General features: G+C 34.9%; 1 protein-coding gene across 1 annotated transcript in view; it reads left to right on the plus strand.

Moving 5' to 3' along the window:
- Nucleotides 1-18,699, plus strand: part of GRM8 (glutamate metabotropic receptor 8) — a 676,955-nt gene that overhangs the window by 544,145 nt on the left and 114,111 nt on the right. Inside the window, exon 8 of the mRNA XM_006910553.1 lies at nucleotides 3,972-4,108. Coding sequence (XP_006910615.1) covers nucleotides 3,972-4,108 — 137 coding nt within the window. The remainder of the gene's footprint in view (nucleotides 1-3,971; nucleotides 4,109-18,699) is intronic.

Below are 18,699 nucleotides of genomic sequence, written 5' to 3' on the forward strand. Positions count from 1 at the left end.
GCTGACTAGTGAAAGTTACCTCATACCTCCATGTTGTTTGTTTCTATTTCTCCACTAGTGCACATTGATTAAAAAGGATTTTAAAAATAAATTCACTTTGAAATTTCTGAAATAACTAAAATCTAGGATGGAAAGAAACAAAACAAGAAAATATGCTGGAGCATAACATATTTTATATATGTAAAAAAATAGTTTGGCCTAACCAAACAGAGTTATGTTATAACCTTACCTGCGTTGTTAGTAAACTATAACAAAGTGAGGAATATTTTGAGACATTTGTCATTTGAAATCTTTTTTTCTGGACAAAATTTCACTTAATTCTGCTTTTGAGGCAACTGGACTCAGTACAAAGGATGACCCTTCAAATTTGTACTTGTAGACATGAGTAAACAGCAAGACCCCTCATGGTTGCTCAAGGGTGTTCTTTGTTACATAGATCGCAGTACCAGGGCAGTCATCTGAAATGAGCTGTGATGTGCAATGGAGTCAGTTTTCATGAGAAAGGGTTGAAGTAATTCAACTGCAAGGCTTGCCCGAGTTCAGAAATCAGATTAGAAAAAAAATTGCAAGGGTGGTTTTTAACATCGCACTGCTAACAATATGAAAGGGACTGAACTGCTTTCTTCATTTGTGAATATAAAAGATGAGAGGTGATATAAATTAAGTTCATAATGTTATGAAGAGGGTATATATGGATTTTCTTGGCATCATTAGTGGGTGCGTCTTTCATGCTTTACTGTAATTTATTGATCGCTCACTTAGTATCAAGCACTGTCTCTGATGCAGTAACTACAAAGATATAAGGTACATTCTGCCTTTACTAAGGAGACCACAGTTTTTGAGAAAGGTCAAGGATCCACCCAGTGGTGCGCTTATAATAGGTTCACAATAAATATCTGTTTAATAAATGTTTTGATCAGGTAATGGAGATGAATAATAAAAGTACGCAGAGTGCAGCGAGTGCTGTGATCGATCAGGACAGGACATGAAGAGGCACTTGGACCCCTGCTCAAGGTTTAGAAGATCAAATTTATGTAAGTGTGACCTTAGAGCCACATCCTGAAGGAATTATGTAGAGAAGAAGGGTTAAGAGGAAGGAGGATGAGACTTACAGAAAACAACATGTGTGAAGACAGGATGGTGAGAAAGAGCACGGTGAATTTAGAGAAGTAGATTTTAGGTATACGTGGCATTGTACTGAAAGAGAACCAAGATTAGTAAAGGTAGCTTCAGGAAAGCCACATATGCTCACTGAGATATTCTTATGCTATCATATGGACACTGGATCTCAAACACAGCCTTGCCATAAAACAGAGGGAATAATAGTTAATACTTTCATAATGCTTACTATATACTAAATTTTTTACATATATATTCATTTAATCTTCACATATCCCTCTAAGATGGGAATTGCTATTAGTCCATTGTAAAGACTGGACATGGTAAGTACAGTGAAATTAAGTAATTTACCCAAGATCATACCTCTAATAAGTGATAAAGCTGGGGTTAGAACTCAATGATCTGGCTCCAAAACCCACACTCCTAATCACTTTAGTATATTGCCTCTTAAAGAAATGTCAAATTTAGTTTAAGTTGCTATTAATAATGACATTTGAAGTATCTAAGTTGGACTATTATTATTTTTGTGATAATACAGCTCTCATTCACTTACTTTCCAATATACTTTCTCAAGTTGGAGAAAAGATATATAGAAACAGCTGGCACATTAGAAATTATATATGAAACTCAGACTACGTTTATGATAATGTGTTACACAGTGGTATTCTACTATCTTGGGTATCATTAGGGTAAAAGAGTTTGAGACTGTTGTAGGAGATAAGGAGTCATTCAGTGAAGGATGTCACAACATTGGGGATTTTAGTTAGAGAAAATTAAATCTTCCTTTATTCATGGAGAATATAACATCAGAATTTTTCAGAGGTATATAAATTCAGGAATTGTTGATGTTAGTATGAAATTAATAACCACTAGGTGTTTTTCCATCCAGGAATCTCTTTCTCATTTGAATTTCCATATTCTTTTGTTTAGATATCACTTAAAGAACTTTCAACATCCCATCTATTACTCTGAATTGCTGTATCCTGAAAATACATATGGGATGAACAATAATCATAATAATACCTAATTACCCATGTTCTGTGTGCTAGACAAGTATTTGCTCATTTAATTTTCGTAACAACTCTATTTTTCATCATAGTTTTACAGATAAGAAAACAGGATTTAAGGGTTAACCTGCTGCAAGTCACCAAGACTTAGAAAAGGTTTTGGTCAGATATGGCAGATGGATTTCCACTTGAGTATCTAATGAGTAGCTAAGATAATATTCATTGATTGGAAAGCTCCTATTAAATCTCCCAATTTCTCAAATCTTTCTTAATTTATGTATAAAGTCGTTTCCCATGGAACTATTAATAATAATAATAATTTAAATGCATATAGCTCTTTTAGGACTTCAAAATATGTTCATATTCATTGTTAAGCCCCTATATGACAAGTGAAGAAAAGAGACAGACACAAGTTGCGAAAGTCAATGGAGTAGTGGTGTTAGATGGCCACTCTTGACTCTCAGACTTTCCTCCATGCCATGCCATCTCTGTGGAATTAGCAGGTTTTGCTGATACCAGGTATCTGTGGTCTCATCAGAATTCACACTGTTCTAATTTTAGAAAGATTCCAGGGAACAGAGACATCTCTCCAGATAATACTAAGGAAGTACCCTAATTGCTGCTATGTAACTCTGTATTTTCAAGCTACTGTCTTAAGTCATCCATTTTGTTTGATAAGTTAAATGTTTTAGAATTTTGCGATTGTTGGTTTTAGTTGAAAACTCTACAGGTAGAATAAGAAACTCATTCTAAAATGGAAATATAAAGAGTTGGCATAAATAACTATTAGTAGTATATATTTTGGGGGGAGTACAATGTGGAAAAGAGATAGTAGGAAGGGGACACCTTCCAGTCCAGTATACAACTTAAATTCGATATGCTGTGAGAAGAAATTCAGGGAAGAAGGCCTACAGAGAGAAGACAGACAAGAAGAAAAGGGATTTTGTCCAGATAGCAAAGAGTAGTCCATGAAGATGAGGCACGAGAGGGGTTCCGAAGGCTGTTAGAGAAGGAAGGTTTATATAGTGTGGCTCGATGGAACAAGAAAACGTTGGGGGATAGTGATCCCTTTCTACCCTTAAACCTGTGATTATATAAAAGTTAATAAGAGGGAAAGTAAATTGGAGCAGAAGCTATTAAGAGAGACCATAAATGCTTCCAAGAGAAATGGGAGTTTAGAAAATACTACATTTCTTGTATCCTGCTGCCTGCCACTATTATCCTCATCACAATGAACTGAAAGAACTTTTATGATCTGAGCAGAGTTGGGACTTCCCAGCAATCACTTTCTCGCCCACTGAGAGGCTCCTACCAGCAGCCCACATTGATATACTCTTGGGCAGAGGTAGCAGAGGTGGAGGCTTGGAAGAGAAATTGAATAGGGCAACTGCTTCAGAGTGGAGCTCAAGTCAGAATAAAGTAAAATTCTAGGGGATCTGGCTGGGTCATTCTTCTGCCACATTTTGAGTTGCTGTTTGTTGTTCATATTGTTCAATAGCTGTTATGCTTCAAGATATTTACACTCTTCTCTATTAACTGTCATTCTCTGTAGCCAATATTGAATATTCAGCCTATCAATTTTTATTTATTTAACTGTTACGCCTAACTCGGATAGTCATCATTTACTTTCTAATGTGCACAATAAAGCATATCTTCTTCCTGTGCGTACGTCTGGGCCTCTTTTCGTGTAAAAGATATTATACTATCAAGAATGACCTTATATAGATTACAATCTTCATATCTCTTACTATGCACAATATATTTTTATCTACCATTCTTTCTTAGAGATAAATGAGCCCACTGAGCTATCTTACTCAATTAACATTGTTTCCTAAACATTTATAGGTAGTGCTGGGACACCCGTCGTTTTTAATGAAAATGGAGATGCTCCTGGACGCTATGATATCTTCCAGTATCAAATAACCAACAAAAGTCCAGAATACAAAGTCATTGGGCATTGGACCAATCAGCTCCATATAAAAGCAAGTATCAGTATAAATGTTCATTAATGTATATTGTTCTCAAGGAGGAATGCTTTATTTTTAAGTATACAATATAAATTTTCTTAGAATAGATTTTCTCATAAATAAATTTTAAGAAAATGTATGATTCAATCCTTCTTTCAACTTAAAATATTATGAAAAATCTTAAATGGCTGTAGAGAAATCTGATATCTGTAGGGACTTAATGAAAGATTTAATTTCTTTTTAATTGACTGTATCTACACTTAGGGGACTTTTGCCCTTTTCTGAAAGACTCCCTTGTTCAAGTCTTTGTACGCTGTGTGTGTGGGGGGCGGGGGGAGGGCTTAGTAGGAGAGTATACCACGAATGATAAAGTTTGGGCTTAAAAATAATTGCATTTCATCTTTGCCACATCATAAAATGAGACCTTTTGGCTACATTCGATTGATAGAAATGAATCATAATTTGTATTTACATTACCTCTTTCAATCACAGCACCAGAGAAAGTTAATGTACCCAAAAGTGATGTTTATTATTTAACAGCTCTTAGAGCTGCCTGCTGTCACTGCCTTACCTCAGGTGACTTCAAAGCCCAAGGCCACGTGAGGACAACTCGAAGAGCCCAGCCTGAAGCAGGGTCCTAAGGCCTGGGGGTGGTGCCAAAGGCAGTTGGATATTTCCCTGCCCCAGCGCCACCCTGCCATGGGGGACTTTGTCTTTCCTGCTGTGGCCTGGCGGGGCCAGGTAGTGGTGGCATGCAGAGTGGTGGTGGGCAGAGAAGCCTTATCAAATGTGTCTGATTGGTGGGAAGCCCTCCACAGGACTCTGCTAGGGAAGGGGTCTTTGTCAACTTTGGGGAGAGCTGCTTTGTACCGCTATCCATTGTCATAAGGGGCCCTGGAGCAGGAAGCCAACCTGAACTTGACAGTTAAGGGAGGCCCTGGAAGTTGCAGGGCACAGGGCTGGCAATGACAGCGTGGAGAGGGTGTAGGGGTTGTTGGAGCAGCATCTGTTTACCACTGGGTAAGGAATTATTTCACATTCGAACAGCCCATGGCACCGTACCAGCTTCTTCAGTATAAAATAGGGAGCTGCCCTGTAGTGTCAGCTAAGGATCGGGGTTCATTCATACAGCATCTCCTCTATATCTGTAATATAGGACTATTTGCAGGAACTGAGTGGCCAAGGAATTGCTACAACAGAAGTATTTCCTCTGAAGACAGTAAGATGCTTTTAAAAGGCTTCAAATAAACTAGAAACATATTCTTCCATTGTTCTATTGTCCTAATGTGTATTTTACCCTTTCCTCTAATGAAAGTATCTCCTCTTCTTGGTTCTCAAAGCTACCATAACACTGTAAGAGTTGAGTTCATTTCCTAAATCAATAATGAAGTTCATTTCCTAGCTACAGCTTATCCTAACTAAAAAGTAGAAAGCTTATGACATTCCTGAAGGCGAGGAGAGAGATCATCCTTGTCTCTGTGAGTGTGTGCATATCTGCTTTTGCATGTTTAATCCACTCAAAAGACATCAATTTGGTATTTTTAATATAAGTTTCACTTCTGTTTGTCCAAATATAGCATCTGAAGTAGTATGTTTATGCGGCATCAGTCACCAAAATTCTCAGAAAAAGAGATGATGAGAAATAACAAAACTAGAGTATTTATGATTTATTGTCTCTGAAATAACTGCCTAATAATTATCACAGTTGACATTCAATAAGGCACAAAGACAACTTAAATTTCAACCCTCGTTGTACAATGAAGGACCATATATCTACAGTTTACTACATGTAGTGGCCTGATAAAATCTTATCTGTTGTTCTGAAAACCAAATTTACATTTATCCAAACATAGATTTGATAACTCTACAGGTTATTGGTATCAATCTGAAAACCAATAGTTTTTTTTTGTTTGTTTGTTTTTTTGGCAAAAGCCCCTTTGAAAGTGGACTTAATGTGAGGTTAAATCGCCATTACAAAGAAAATTTGATAAGGGCTAAAATAGGAAGCTACTTTTTATCTGACTTTATTAATGCCAAACTGCTTATGATACTTTTATGATTAAGGACTTACATAACAAAAATAAATACTTGAAAATATGTGCTCTAATATATAATACCATGATAACTAAAGTAATTATATATACAAACACACATACACATACAGCTCTCTCTGTATGTGACATATTTATTGTAAAACTTTGTATTGAATCTCAAGCAAGTCTTTTATGTACATTTAATGGTGCACGAAAGTTTTATGTTTATTATTGTGTTATCATTCATAAAATACATCAAAACAACCTGTAAGAATTATTTCTCATGTATGATTATGATCATTTATAACTAGCTAACAGTGGTTGTTTTACTGAAACAGGAGGAATGCAAGTCTATGAAGAAAAGAGAGTGAATTAGACTGTGGGAATGTTATGTCAAGGTTCGGATTCTGGAATTTATCAGGACAAACTAAATGACTGTTTTTCCTTTGGAATTGAATCAGTCACCTTCTTGAAGGTGGAGTAGGGGTGCTTGGAAAATGACTGATCTATTAAAACTCTGCTTAGAAATTAGGCAAGGCACCAAACACATTTTTTGCCTCAGTTTCATCATATTTAAAATGAAACATTAGTAGCACCTACTTTATTTGGTTCTAATAAGAATTAAATAAAATAATAAAATAAAACATTTAGTTCAGGGCCTGACATATAAGAAATCTTAAACATTACCTGTTATTAATTCAGTATCATGGTTCTGTATTGTCAGTAAGAGGTCCGATAATAAATGTAGTGAGTAGGGATGTGAAGGTCCTCGTTAGAAGAGGCACTTGCTTTTAGAAAGTTGGCTTTAAAAAGTTCAGAGAGAATCTCCACATTCAAAATGCTGACCATTTATACTCACAGCTCATTGTTTCTGCCTGTCTTGGCCTTAATACTTTAGAAAATCTATCTGCACTTAAAAAGTAAACTTTACATAAGATAAAAACATACTTTCCTATAGTAGCCTGTGACTAGTTATTGTCACCTAGGCAGTTAAGTTTGAATGCATTTGATAAGTTCATTTCGTGTACATATTCTTTGCTAAGCGTTGGGACCAATGTGAATGTGTGGTCCCTTCTGTCAGTCTGGAAAGATGGATAGACACTCAGACCAGTAATTCTAGTGCAATGAAGCAGGTGTACTGATGAAGGCGTGTGCATGATTTTGCATCGGTTGTTTAGAGAGATGTTTCTGATGTGGCCTGACCGCAGGTGTGGGTCGTGTGAAGGATGGGGGAGGGTACCCTTCCCCATACTCCACCTCTTCTTTTTCTATTAAACAACAGATTTCACACTCTCAATGGTAGATGTTTATCAGCCAGTTATTAGACTAAATTCTGCTTATTTTCAAAGAGCCAGCTTTTTTTTTTTTTTCTGGCTGGATTCAACCATAGGATAATTTTGTACACAGAGAGTGTATAATTAAGCATATATGAATGCAACAAATTTGGCCTAAATATATTTTAATGAAATGATTTTTAAAAACAAGGAGAGTATTCTTTTCTTTTTCCTAGAAAATTATGAGGTGTTTTATTTCCTCAAAAGCACTGTCTTTATTATTCCTAATATTATTGTTTTTTTTTCTTTTTTATGGAACTAACATATGTTCTCAATTTAGCAATTACAATCAGTGAATATAATTGTTTATTTTGATTTAGGTTTTCTATTCAATATTCTCAGTCCACACATGAAGGGCATATTGTCTACCTGAGAATGAATTTGAACAATTAGGTCTCTTCATTTTGTTAAGCTGATTTTCTCAAGAGACAGGTGGTCCTTATTAGTGATTACAAAACGCATTGTAACCTAGAGGTTCAGAGTAAACAGCAGAGCCTGAACTGCCAAGGAACAGCCATATGCTGCTCTGAGTCCACAGGGAAAGGGTGTATTGAAGTTACTGGATGGGCCTGAAACAACTCAGGGCTCACGTTTTTATTCTTCCAACCAATGCCATTTGTTTGCATTACTGTAGGAATGAGACAGGATTGGCTTGTTTTATTTTCTTCTCTTTTTCCTCAGGTAAATAATTTGAAGATAAAAATAGTAAAGGATAACGACTTCATAAAAGTGCCTCAACCACAGTAGACAGTGGGACGGTGTCCATTGGAAAGGGTGATTTGAAGGAGAAGGACTAATTTAATTTTGAGTGAGCCACTCTGTAGACAAGTGTAACTCTTGACAATTGCTGAATCCTGAGCCTCAGTTTTCTCATCTGTTAAGTGGGGATAATAAATGGGCTTACTTTGAAGAGTAAGTGCATTTTTATATAGTGGCCAAGACAAAACCTCAAAGCCAGAAAAAAAAGGTGTTTGAATTCTACCTCTCCACTCCTGAGTCTTATAGCCGTGGCATGTTGTTTTGCCTCTCCCAGTCTCGAGTTCTTCACCTGCATGGAAATAATCATAACTACTTCATGGAGTTTGGGGGATAATTAAAGAAACTTGCATATGCAAAGATTCTAGAACATTGCCTGACACATATTCAGTGTTAAATGAATATAGTAATAATAGTTTTGTTGTGTTTTGTCAGTATAACCAGCCTACTATAGAGGACTTATATTGGGTATTTCCATCTGAAATTTCATATGTGCAAAATCTTTTCTGCCTTTATTTTGATCTCTGAGGAGGGAGTAACTGTAAAAAGAGGTACATACACCAGGACAACTTGTCTGTGCCTATAAAATAAACTCCAAATGTTTATTTTGGTATAAAAAATGGGCTCCATGATGTCAATTCTTTGAATATAACAAGAAACTTGAGCAAAATTTCTAGCAGAATTTATTTGCTTCATTAAATCTCATGTACCTGTAGTATAGTATGTATAACATGACATTTTAATTGAATATATATGTTTACCTATAAATGGCCAGTCAAATACATGTTCTACTGGGGGTCCCTCAACTTTCCTAGAATACAGAAAGGAAGAGTTTCTGAGTCTTCTCATTTGCCTCATGGGTTTACTGTTTTGGATAAACATCAAAAGTGTTTAACCAAAATCATTAGATTCATTAATTTCATAGAGATGCAGCTTTTCCATATTGAAGGATATTGAAATAGTCTTCAAGTAGGAATGGACTGAGTGGAGTTGAAATAGTGCTTGAGTGGAGACTTGACCCTTTATTTGCTTTGACTCTTAGGAGTCATACATTTTCTCTTTGCTTCTGTTTCTCCATTTGCAAAGTTGTCTGCATTTGAAATGTTCTTTCTTATTAATTTCAGTGGGTATAAAAGATAGTTAACCCTATGAGATTAGCATTACATAAAGCACCCACTTTCCTGCTAAACACAAGTGTGAAGTCAGTTCCCTGAGACTTTCTACTACAACCCAAGAGAACTTTCAATGTCTCTCTGGTTCCTGTCTTTATACTTTATTCTGAAAATACTTTGTTCTGCTTCCCTTCCTTGTTATAAAATGATTTGAGACTATGTTTTTGTTTATTAGATGAAAATTTATTGTTTTCAAAAAACGTCATTTTTGGTTTAGTAGTTTTAACTCTGTTTATGAGAAAACAAGCATTTGATAAACTCATGTTTTTGACGCATTGAGCAAATGTCAAGGTAATTAAATTTTAACTACATTCTTGCCAAGAATAGGTGTTCAATAAGTATTTGTTGAACATGTCATGAATAATATGCCATTTTCTAAATACTGACTGAATGTGGAGCAATGATCCAAGATTATTGATTAGAAAGTGAACTTGCACAAAGATTATTTATTCAGTGACTGCTCCCTGCCAGACAGGATGCTAAGCCTTTGAAGAGTACAAGATTCAATAAAGTAAAATTCCAGATGTCAAAGGATTTACAATCCGTTAAAAGCAACATTATACTTGAATTTAACTGCAATAAAAGCATAATTAAACATGTGCAAATTAAAGAATAAGCTATGAATTCAGAAGATGTAGTGGTTACCTCCAACTGGGGAGACCATGTAGAGTTTCTCGGCAGGTGAAATTCAAACTGAATTTTAAATTACTTTGGTGTCCAGAAATGATTGGAAGAGTGTATAGGCCATGGAAAAATCATCCATCCATGCATGCATGCATGCATGCATCCATCCATCCATCCATCCATCCATCCATCCATCCATCTGTCTATGCACTTATTTCATAAAAAGTGCCTCTACTATGCCATTGCTGTGCTAGATGCTGGAATGATTTAGAGGTATTTCAGATTTAGTCCCTAGTGTCACTCCTGAATTAGTAGCACTGTGCAGGAGCAAAATCCAAGGATATGCCTCTTTCATGAGTCCTTAATGCACCCAGCCGTGTTCCTTTATTCTTGTCAATATTAAACACACATTCTTATTAGCAGGGTGAGATCAAAGTTTCCAAGGAAGCATATTTTATCTTGATCCGGAGGCTGGAGAATCAGGGAACCATTTTGATCTAACTGGTTTATAATATTCCAAGGAGATAGGTTTGGAAGACTCTAATATTTGGCTGGCCTTATGGGAAAAGTCTGACATTTGAAAGTCCTCTACCATTCATATCCTTGTTCTTGCCATATGCAGAACTTCCTACACTCTGTAGGACTTTATAGTTACCAAGTAGCCACTGACGACTACCACTGGATGGGCAGGCCTACCCTGCCTGCACAAGAACTTCATAATGCCACCTGTAAGTGCATTGATGGAGATGAGGGCTGTTACCTATATTTTCACAGGGAGGAAGAAAAGGGCACAGTTTATTTAGGGAACTGAGTGTGATCTTGAGCTGCCAAAACAAAAGACAATCGAGCAAAGGATATCTTGGGGAATGAAGAAAGGTGACGTGAAGCTAAATTTTATAGGATCTCAAATACTATGACACATGTTGGTATTCTTTAGGCTACAGTGCGTTTTCCAATAGAGATCTACTCGGCTTTAAACTCTAAGGAAATGTCTTTGGCAGCAAAGTGTAGATTGGCTACAGAGGAGGTTATTCCATTACTTAGTAGAAACTATAATTAAGAATTGATTTCTTTCCTATTTTATCTAATTGTCTGACAGATTCTCTCTGCTTTATCGGCCCATCTGCTTGGTTTGTGTCTTATTTCCATAAGATGTTTAAAAGAACTTATGAAGATATATTTATCACAGTAGAATAACCAAAGTAAAAAAAAAAAGGAGAGGAAATTAGGAAAAAAGAATAGAGTTAATGAATTTTAGTTAGTAGTCAAGTTTGATTTTCCCATTAATAATTAGCCAATAGATTGATCCAGATTGTTCAATAGAGTAAGAAAAAATCATGCTATATTTCAAGAACATATAAAATTATGCCACATAAAATATGACTTAATCTGATTGGGACCTGAGAAGCTGGATTTGTTTATCGGGATCTATTTGGGGGCAGATTCTTGGGGTAATTTAATAGTATCAGAGAATCTAGTAGTTTATCAGAGGAAATATAAGTAGGACATTAAAAAAGTCTATCATTATTACTGAAAATTGGGAAAAGTCACAAATGCTTAATTAGTTATTTCAATAAATAATAAGGGGAAAAAAGCTAAAAAATGATAGAAAAGTCGAATCAAAGAATATGATACAACTTTAAAAAGATCATAACAAAATAGAAAATATCTCTTTATGTAAATAGCAAGGAAGGGCAAAGAAAGATGGTGACTCTAGACTTTTGTGAGGGTAATAAAACTATAAAAATGATTATAAATGGCATTTTAATCCTTATTTAACCTTAGGAGGAGCAAAGTAAGTGCAATTTTAACATGATGAGTGGAGTAAGTAAGATTAAAATAAAGTTATAAAAATAAAATTGTAATCTAGAATAAAAGAATAACGTAAAAAACATCACTTTCTTATGGTAAATTTACTAAAATATGTGTGTACCCTGTATCCTAGGGTACTTTAAAAGAGCTTATTGGACACATCAGCATTGTGTAAAATCTACAATGTACAGGATAATTATAGGAAGACTGAAAAGTATCATATATGAATAAAATATGTAGCTCCCAGCTATAGATAGAGGTCAGTGGCTGATAAGAGCATGGAATTGAAATGAATAAAATTAATATATCTGTTGACTGAATCAAAAGTTTAACATGCCATCCTTCCTCAAAGCTTTCATTATTTAAGGAAAGAAAATAGAGCCAGAAGCTAGAATCCTCCCCAAGACTTTATACTGTTTTACTGAGATTATGTATCCTTATCTACAAATAAAACTGCAGAAATTTGCAATTTTCTGTAAACTGAGGGGTTGAGATGTAAAATAATGTTTTTTCTTTAAATCCATAACTAAATGACAGAGGCATATAACAAGGACACAATGAGGACACAGAAAAGTACTAAATTGTACTGGTATTTGTTTGCTTTTATTTGTTCTAAAATCATTTTTAATTAAACTTATTATTTTGAAATAGTAGCAGATTCACATGCAGTTGTAAAAGATAATAAAGATCCCATGTCCCCATTACCCCGTTTCTCCTCAGTGATAACATCTATAAACTTAAACTTCACTCAGCATAATTTCCTCAAAATTTATCCAAATTACTGCATTCCTTTTAATTTCTGAATATTATTCCAAGATATGGAATAAAACAAAGTTTGTTTAACCATTCACTTTTTGAGAGACACCTGCAAAATAATTATGAATAAACCTTTCATGAGTACGTGCATTTGTCGAATTGCATGTAGAGAGAAACGGCAGGAAAGAGGGATGTCTCAAAACTAAACTAAATAATTTTTATATGACAGTTTTAGAAGTTACATTTAAGCCTTTCATATGGGATGTTTTTAGAAAATGAGAAAGGAAAACATATTTCTGTAGTATATACCGTGGATCCTTTACCCCTGACATAGTGACGCCTTGGCTGTCACTTACTCTTGCTGCAGTGAAGGTATCCGAGAGAAAAAGCTCATTTAAAAGTAATACTGCATGAGTCTAGGTCCTTTTAACATCACAGTCTGTGAAAACAGACCTATGTTCTTTCTTCTAGTGCTTTACCTTTTCGTCCCTTCTATCAATGTTACAGTACGGTTGCTGTCTGCAGCATGAAAACCAAACTCTTGGTGAGTTTCTTAGACTTCCTCAAAGTTGTCCTTGACCCAGATTTCTTAAGTTTTTCCTGACAGTCTGCTAGGCTTTGTTTTAACTAGTTTTCAGTTGACTGCTTTGATAGCTGTCAGTTCTGTTGGTACATGCATTTTTCTGCAGTTGGGCCATTTCTTTAAATTCCATAACTCAGATGTGACTTCTAGATTAAACCACTATATGATCTTTGAGACTAATGTTCTAACCTCTTTGTAAAATTTTTCTAAAGGGAATCTAAAGGGCCACTGTGATTGGCATATGCTATATAAATCTCCTAATAAGAACATACTTTCAGCTTGGCAACTGTGAATTAAATACCTTAAACTTGAGCAACTATCCTATCCTTAAAGTTAATTTATCAAAGAATCAACTGATTTTTATAAATGATCTTTATAAAATATTTGATAAGGGTATACTTTCATGTCATTTAAGAAACAAATAGACTTACAAGACAGACCCTAGGAAGCTCTGTGATGATGTGGCAAAGCATAATTACAAATTAGGAAATGTGGTTTTAGCTTGAGATCTCACTAATCCTCAGATAAACTTGTGTTTTATTATTTAATATTTGAGGCTTCAATTTCCTTGTTTATAAAATTAGGAATTTATTATAGTTATTCACTAAAATTACTTCTAGATCTATTATTCTCTTAACTCCATACTTTAGATAGTCAAAGTTAAGTTAGAATGTGTTTTCCCGTTTGTTTACCTATTGTTTTTAGATTTAAAAGGTACTCTAATAAGTTTAAAGACTCAATCATTCATCTCTACAGAAGTGATGCTACAGATAAACTTCACTGATGTTTAAAAATTCAGAAGTCTTCCTTATATGATTCATAATGCATCTTATTTTTAATTTTGGATATTAAATTGTGTTATTTATTTTAAAGAAGCATGGCTGTTTATAGCTTATAAAAATAAAACTAAAATGGGAGAGTTTAGTAATGACAACCTGGTTATTTTGCTTATCTTTGTTTAATCAAAATTGTAAATATTGTTAAAAATGACTATGGTATTAGTTTTCTTTAGCTCTCACAGCAGCATGTTTTTAATATATATTTTAAAAAATTGGACTCTGCTGTTTATTCTGTTAGATAGACCGACTTCAAACATGGTTAAGTAGAAATGACTAACGTGATTTGAGAAATGCTACTTTATTTGAAAAGCACTTTTTGATGAAGATAAAAGGAGAGCTAAGTTCTATATTTGTGAAGAATTAGGGATGTCATGGTAGAGAAGAACAGGCCACACATGAGCAATAAATGTGAGCCAGGCTTATTTTTGCTCCCATAAAAAGAGAAAAATAAAATGATTGCAAAATTCCCACTGTGCCATCTATAATTTGGTGGCCTTCAGCTTGTGACATTGAGATAATCGGTCCACAAGCATTAATTTCCCTTTTACCTTATACACAGTGAACAGTTTTATATTTGGAGGTAGATGTTTTGGAACCCAGGGGTAGGGAGCACATCTTGACCCTGTGTTCATCACAGGCATGGGCTTATCTACTCCCTGAGTCTCCCCAGAGTTCTTTCCACTCTTTATCAGATTTGCACATATTGGTTTGTTAAACTTTTCTCCTGAGATGAAGTTTCGCATCTGCTGCTGTCTGGATAAACAATTACTGGGCTCACATGAAAAATAGAACTTTTTCATATCCTTGAAGAGATTGTTAAGAAATAATTGGCCTCAGAAGGTTAATACCATTCTACCACCATTATGACACAAGCTTCCCACAGGACAATTTGGCTCCTTCTTCTGAGAATTTGTGGTGGCTCTGAACATCAGAGGGTGTAGTCCTTTTCACAAAACAAACAAACAAACAAACAAATAAATAAATTTTCCCAAAAACTGTTGAAAACTTGAGACTGAAATAACTTCCAAAATGACTAGTTCTTGTCCGAGTCAGCATTTTTCAATCGCCTTCCTTAGAACACTCGTTCTGCAGGTTTTAAATAGCTCCTGTACACGCATTCAAAGACTCTCTGGTCAAATAGGTTTAGGGAATGTTAGGACAACTGTTTTTGTTTTGTCTTGTTTTCCTCCAAGACTTTGTAGAGCCTTGAATATGCTAATGTATATGAAAGCTGACTGAGAAGTGAGCATTGGATGTTCTGTTTAATAAACTGATTTAACCATGAATCCCTTTTATTCAAGAACATTTTGTGGAACTAGTATTCCTTGAAACTCACTTTGAGAAACGTTGCCTTAAGTTGAATTTTCTACCTAAGTTGAATTTTACATTTATTAACTCATTTAATCATTATCATAACCCTGTGAGTTAGACAGTCTTAGAATGACCATTCTATAGAAGAAAAAACTGAGATTAACAATAAGTTTCATATATAAGTTCACTCAGCTAGTGGAAGCAGATGAAATTCATGGGCATGTATATCTAACTCCAGTGTATGTGCTTTCAGTAATATTGAAGAAATAGAATCAAGAAGTTGGTGAATGATTGGATATGGGAAACAGAAAAAGATAGAGCTCACGATGACTCTTAAATAGATGAGAACTCAGGAGAAATAGATTTTAGGGAAAAGATTGCTATAAGAGAAAACTTCAAGAAGGAAATCACATTTAAGCCCGATGGATCTCGAAATTTCTAGACAAGAGACATGAAGGCAGGGCATACCAGAGGAGTAGATAGTGCAGAGTCAGTGAGAAGCGGTCTCAGAATTTTTATGAAGAATACAGAGAATAGGAAGGGAATCATAGAAGGTCTTTTTAAAAAGTGAACTTTAGAATTTGGATCTCAGCTTTCAGTGTGGACATCATCCTATAACTATTGTCAATCACTGTGAATAAACAATCTGATGACAACTTGGCATTAAGAAGATTAACTGCCACCAGTGTATAAAAAAGATGGCTTTCAGAAAAATGTCATAATTTAACATTGCTACTTAGCCACTTAAATTATTAGTGAATAGGCATGCCTTTACTTTTTGGGTTATTTACTTAAAAAACAAAAAATTATCCTTTATCCTTACCACAACTTTTTCTTAGTTTTTAAAATGAGACAAGCATTTTTTTCTTTTTACAAAACATCTCAGCCTGTTTCCTAGTATATTTTGGACTTAATGTTGACTTGATCTCATTTTAAGGAATTTAGAGACTCTTGAAGTAGGATACCAGCAAGTCAATTTTATTAATTAACCATTTATATAACACTGGTTAATAACAGAATACTAACTAGATATCTTACAGTTTAAATTAATCTTTAGTAATCCCTTGAATGCCACAATTTTAAGTAAATGAATGATTTAGTGGACAAATTCAGGACACATCTGTGTTGAGCTTTAGTTCAGTTGACAAACTGGGGACATTCTTGGTACATCCCAGAGAACAGTTAAGAAAACTTTTCCTAGAATACCGACTGCTTTTGCCCTTTCCATAAAAATCTATAGAACTAGTTGGCCAATGGTGACATATTCTACCAGCATGAGAGCATAGCCTACTCGTAATGTCCATCACCTGCCATAGACTTATTAAAATGTCCTTGCTCTAAGACAGAAGACGACTCCAGTCAGCACACTGCAGCTCTGAAATCTTTGCTCATCTAGGAATTGAAGATTTTTGTTATATAGAGGTTCCTATTTTATAGGATAGTCTTAAAGATCAAAGGGTTTTGTAGGTGAAAATACTTTGTAAACTTCAAAACACTATAGAATTGTTAGCTGATGTTTGTGAGGACTGTAATCACGTTGTATAGAGTAATAGCTACACAAATGGAACTTACTTTTTAATAATTTTTGAAGTTTTGAGATAAGTATAAACTTAGTCAGAATTGGATTTGCCGACATTTCAAAAACTAAACTTCTAATATTTCATTTGTTTCCTCTAATTTTTGTTTCTCTCTCTCTCTCTCTCTCTCTGTGTGTGTGTGTGTGTGTGTGTGTAGCGGAATCTTTTACCCTTACTTAGAAAATATTTTTTTATTTTTTTATACCTACCTCACATAAGATAATGCCTATGGAAAATTCTTGTACTATAATTGGCACACAGAGTAGGTGCTCAGTAAATATGAGTTGAAGCTGAAAAATCCCCTCGTACATGTGGCACTTGACCGTTTCTCCCTGACTTTCTCTGTGTAAGGCCAGATGGAGAGAGAAAATGTATTTTTTTTTAATGTTGTATTTTTCTTTAATAATTCTCTTATAGCTGTTATATAAAATAAATACTACTAAAATTAGAGAACTAAAGATCAGAATTAAAAATGGTAATTTTCTACGAGTGTGCTCTCTTAGAGCTTTTTAGTAGCTCATATTTATTGGCATATAAAAGGTAGCTGCTTTTGGTAACTGAAGCCCTCACCGTTAAGAGTACATACACCTCTGGAGCATGGCAGCCATCTGCTGCTGCTCCCTAGTGGCTGCCCCTAAACTGCCCAGATTCTCTAAATGTTGAGTGGAAGAAGAGAAGGAAGCAGCTGTTCTGGAGCTTTGTGGCTGCCTCTGCGTTCCTCACCACCTGGCAAATATACAGCTCGGATCATGAAGCAGCAGATACACTAAGTTAAGATGTGTTCCTCTCCACACCGGTTGCTCATTCTTCACACAACCCACTAATCTTTTTTTTTCTGCCATGCTTTATCCTTCTTTTTTCTCTTATTCACATTCTTTCTTAAGTAGAATGGGCTAGGGAGACTGAGAAGCTGGTCCCAGAGAGGTGCAAGATTCTGGCCAAACTGTCTTGCTTCTCATATTGCTATTTTTATTTCTTTAACCAAAATTAAAAAAAAAAAAAATCTGTGTCAGGAATATATGTAAAACATTTCATTTTGCTTTAAATCAACCCTCTATGATGATATTGTTTTTTATATGCAATAGCAATGATTTGAATATGAGACTACTAAGAGTTTTTCTTTTTAAGGAGAAACACCTTTGCTGTCCATAATTGAGTCTACAAAGGAAGGCAGAATCGGAAACCACTGAAATAAGCTTGATCGATTTGCACTGAGAAGTTCAGAGAAAGAAATTAATATTTTAAGAAGATGTGACGGAGCAGAACAGAGAAAAGAGTGGGCTGACTTGGTGGGAGATTTTGAGAGTTAAGGAAGAAGAGTCTTTCAGGCAGATGCAAATGTGAAAGATATATATACAGAAAGAAAGAGAGAGCTAGAAACAGAGGCAGAGAGACAGAGAAAGAGAGAATGCTTGAGATCAGGAGGCGTTCCATGGAAGAAAACATGCTCCAGAGAGATGCAAAAGGAATTCTATGTATGTATGTATATATGTATGTATTCATTCATCTGTCTATCTATCTATCTATCTATCTATCTATCTATCTATCTATCTATCTATCTATTTATCTATCATCTATGATCTGTCTCTGTCAATCATCTATCTATCATCTATCTGTCTATCATCATCTGTCATCTATCATCTATCTATATATGTTCCTTTATAGCATTGTGTTGTTCAGAGAATAAATGATCTAAAATCAATTCCTGTCTTATTCTTGAATAAATTTTAACAATAAATCTTATTCAACACTTTGTTAGTGTAACATTGACTTGTGAGATTATAACTGTAAAAGAAGGAAAAGTCTCTC

This window comes from Pteropus alecto, unplaced genomic scaffold (assembly GCF_000325575.1).
Source record: "Pteropus alecto unplaced genomic scaffold, ASM32557v1 scaffold22, whole genome shotgun sequence".
Classification (NCBI taxonomy): Eukaryota; Metazoa; Chordata; class Mammalia; order Chiroptera; family Pteropodidae; genus Pteropus; species Pteropus alecto.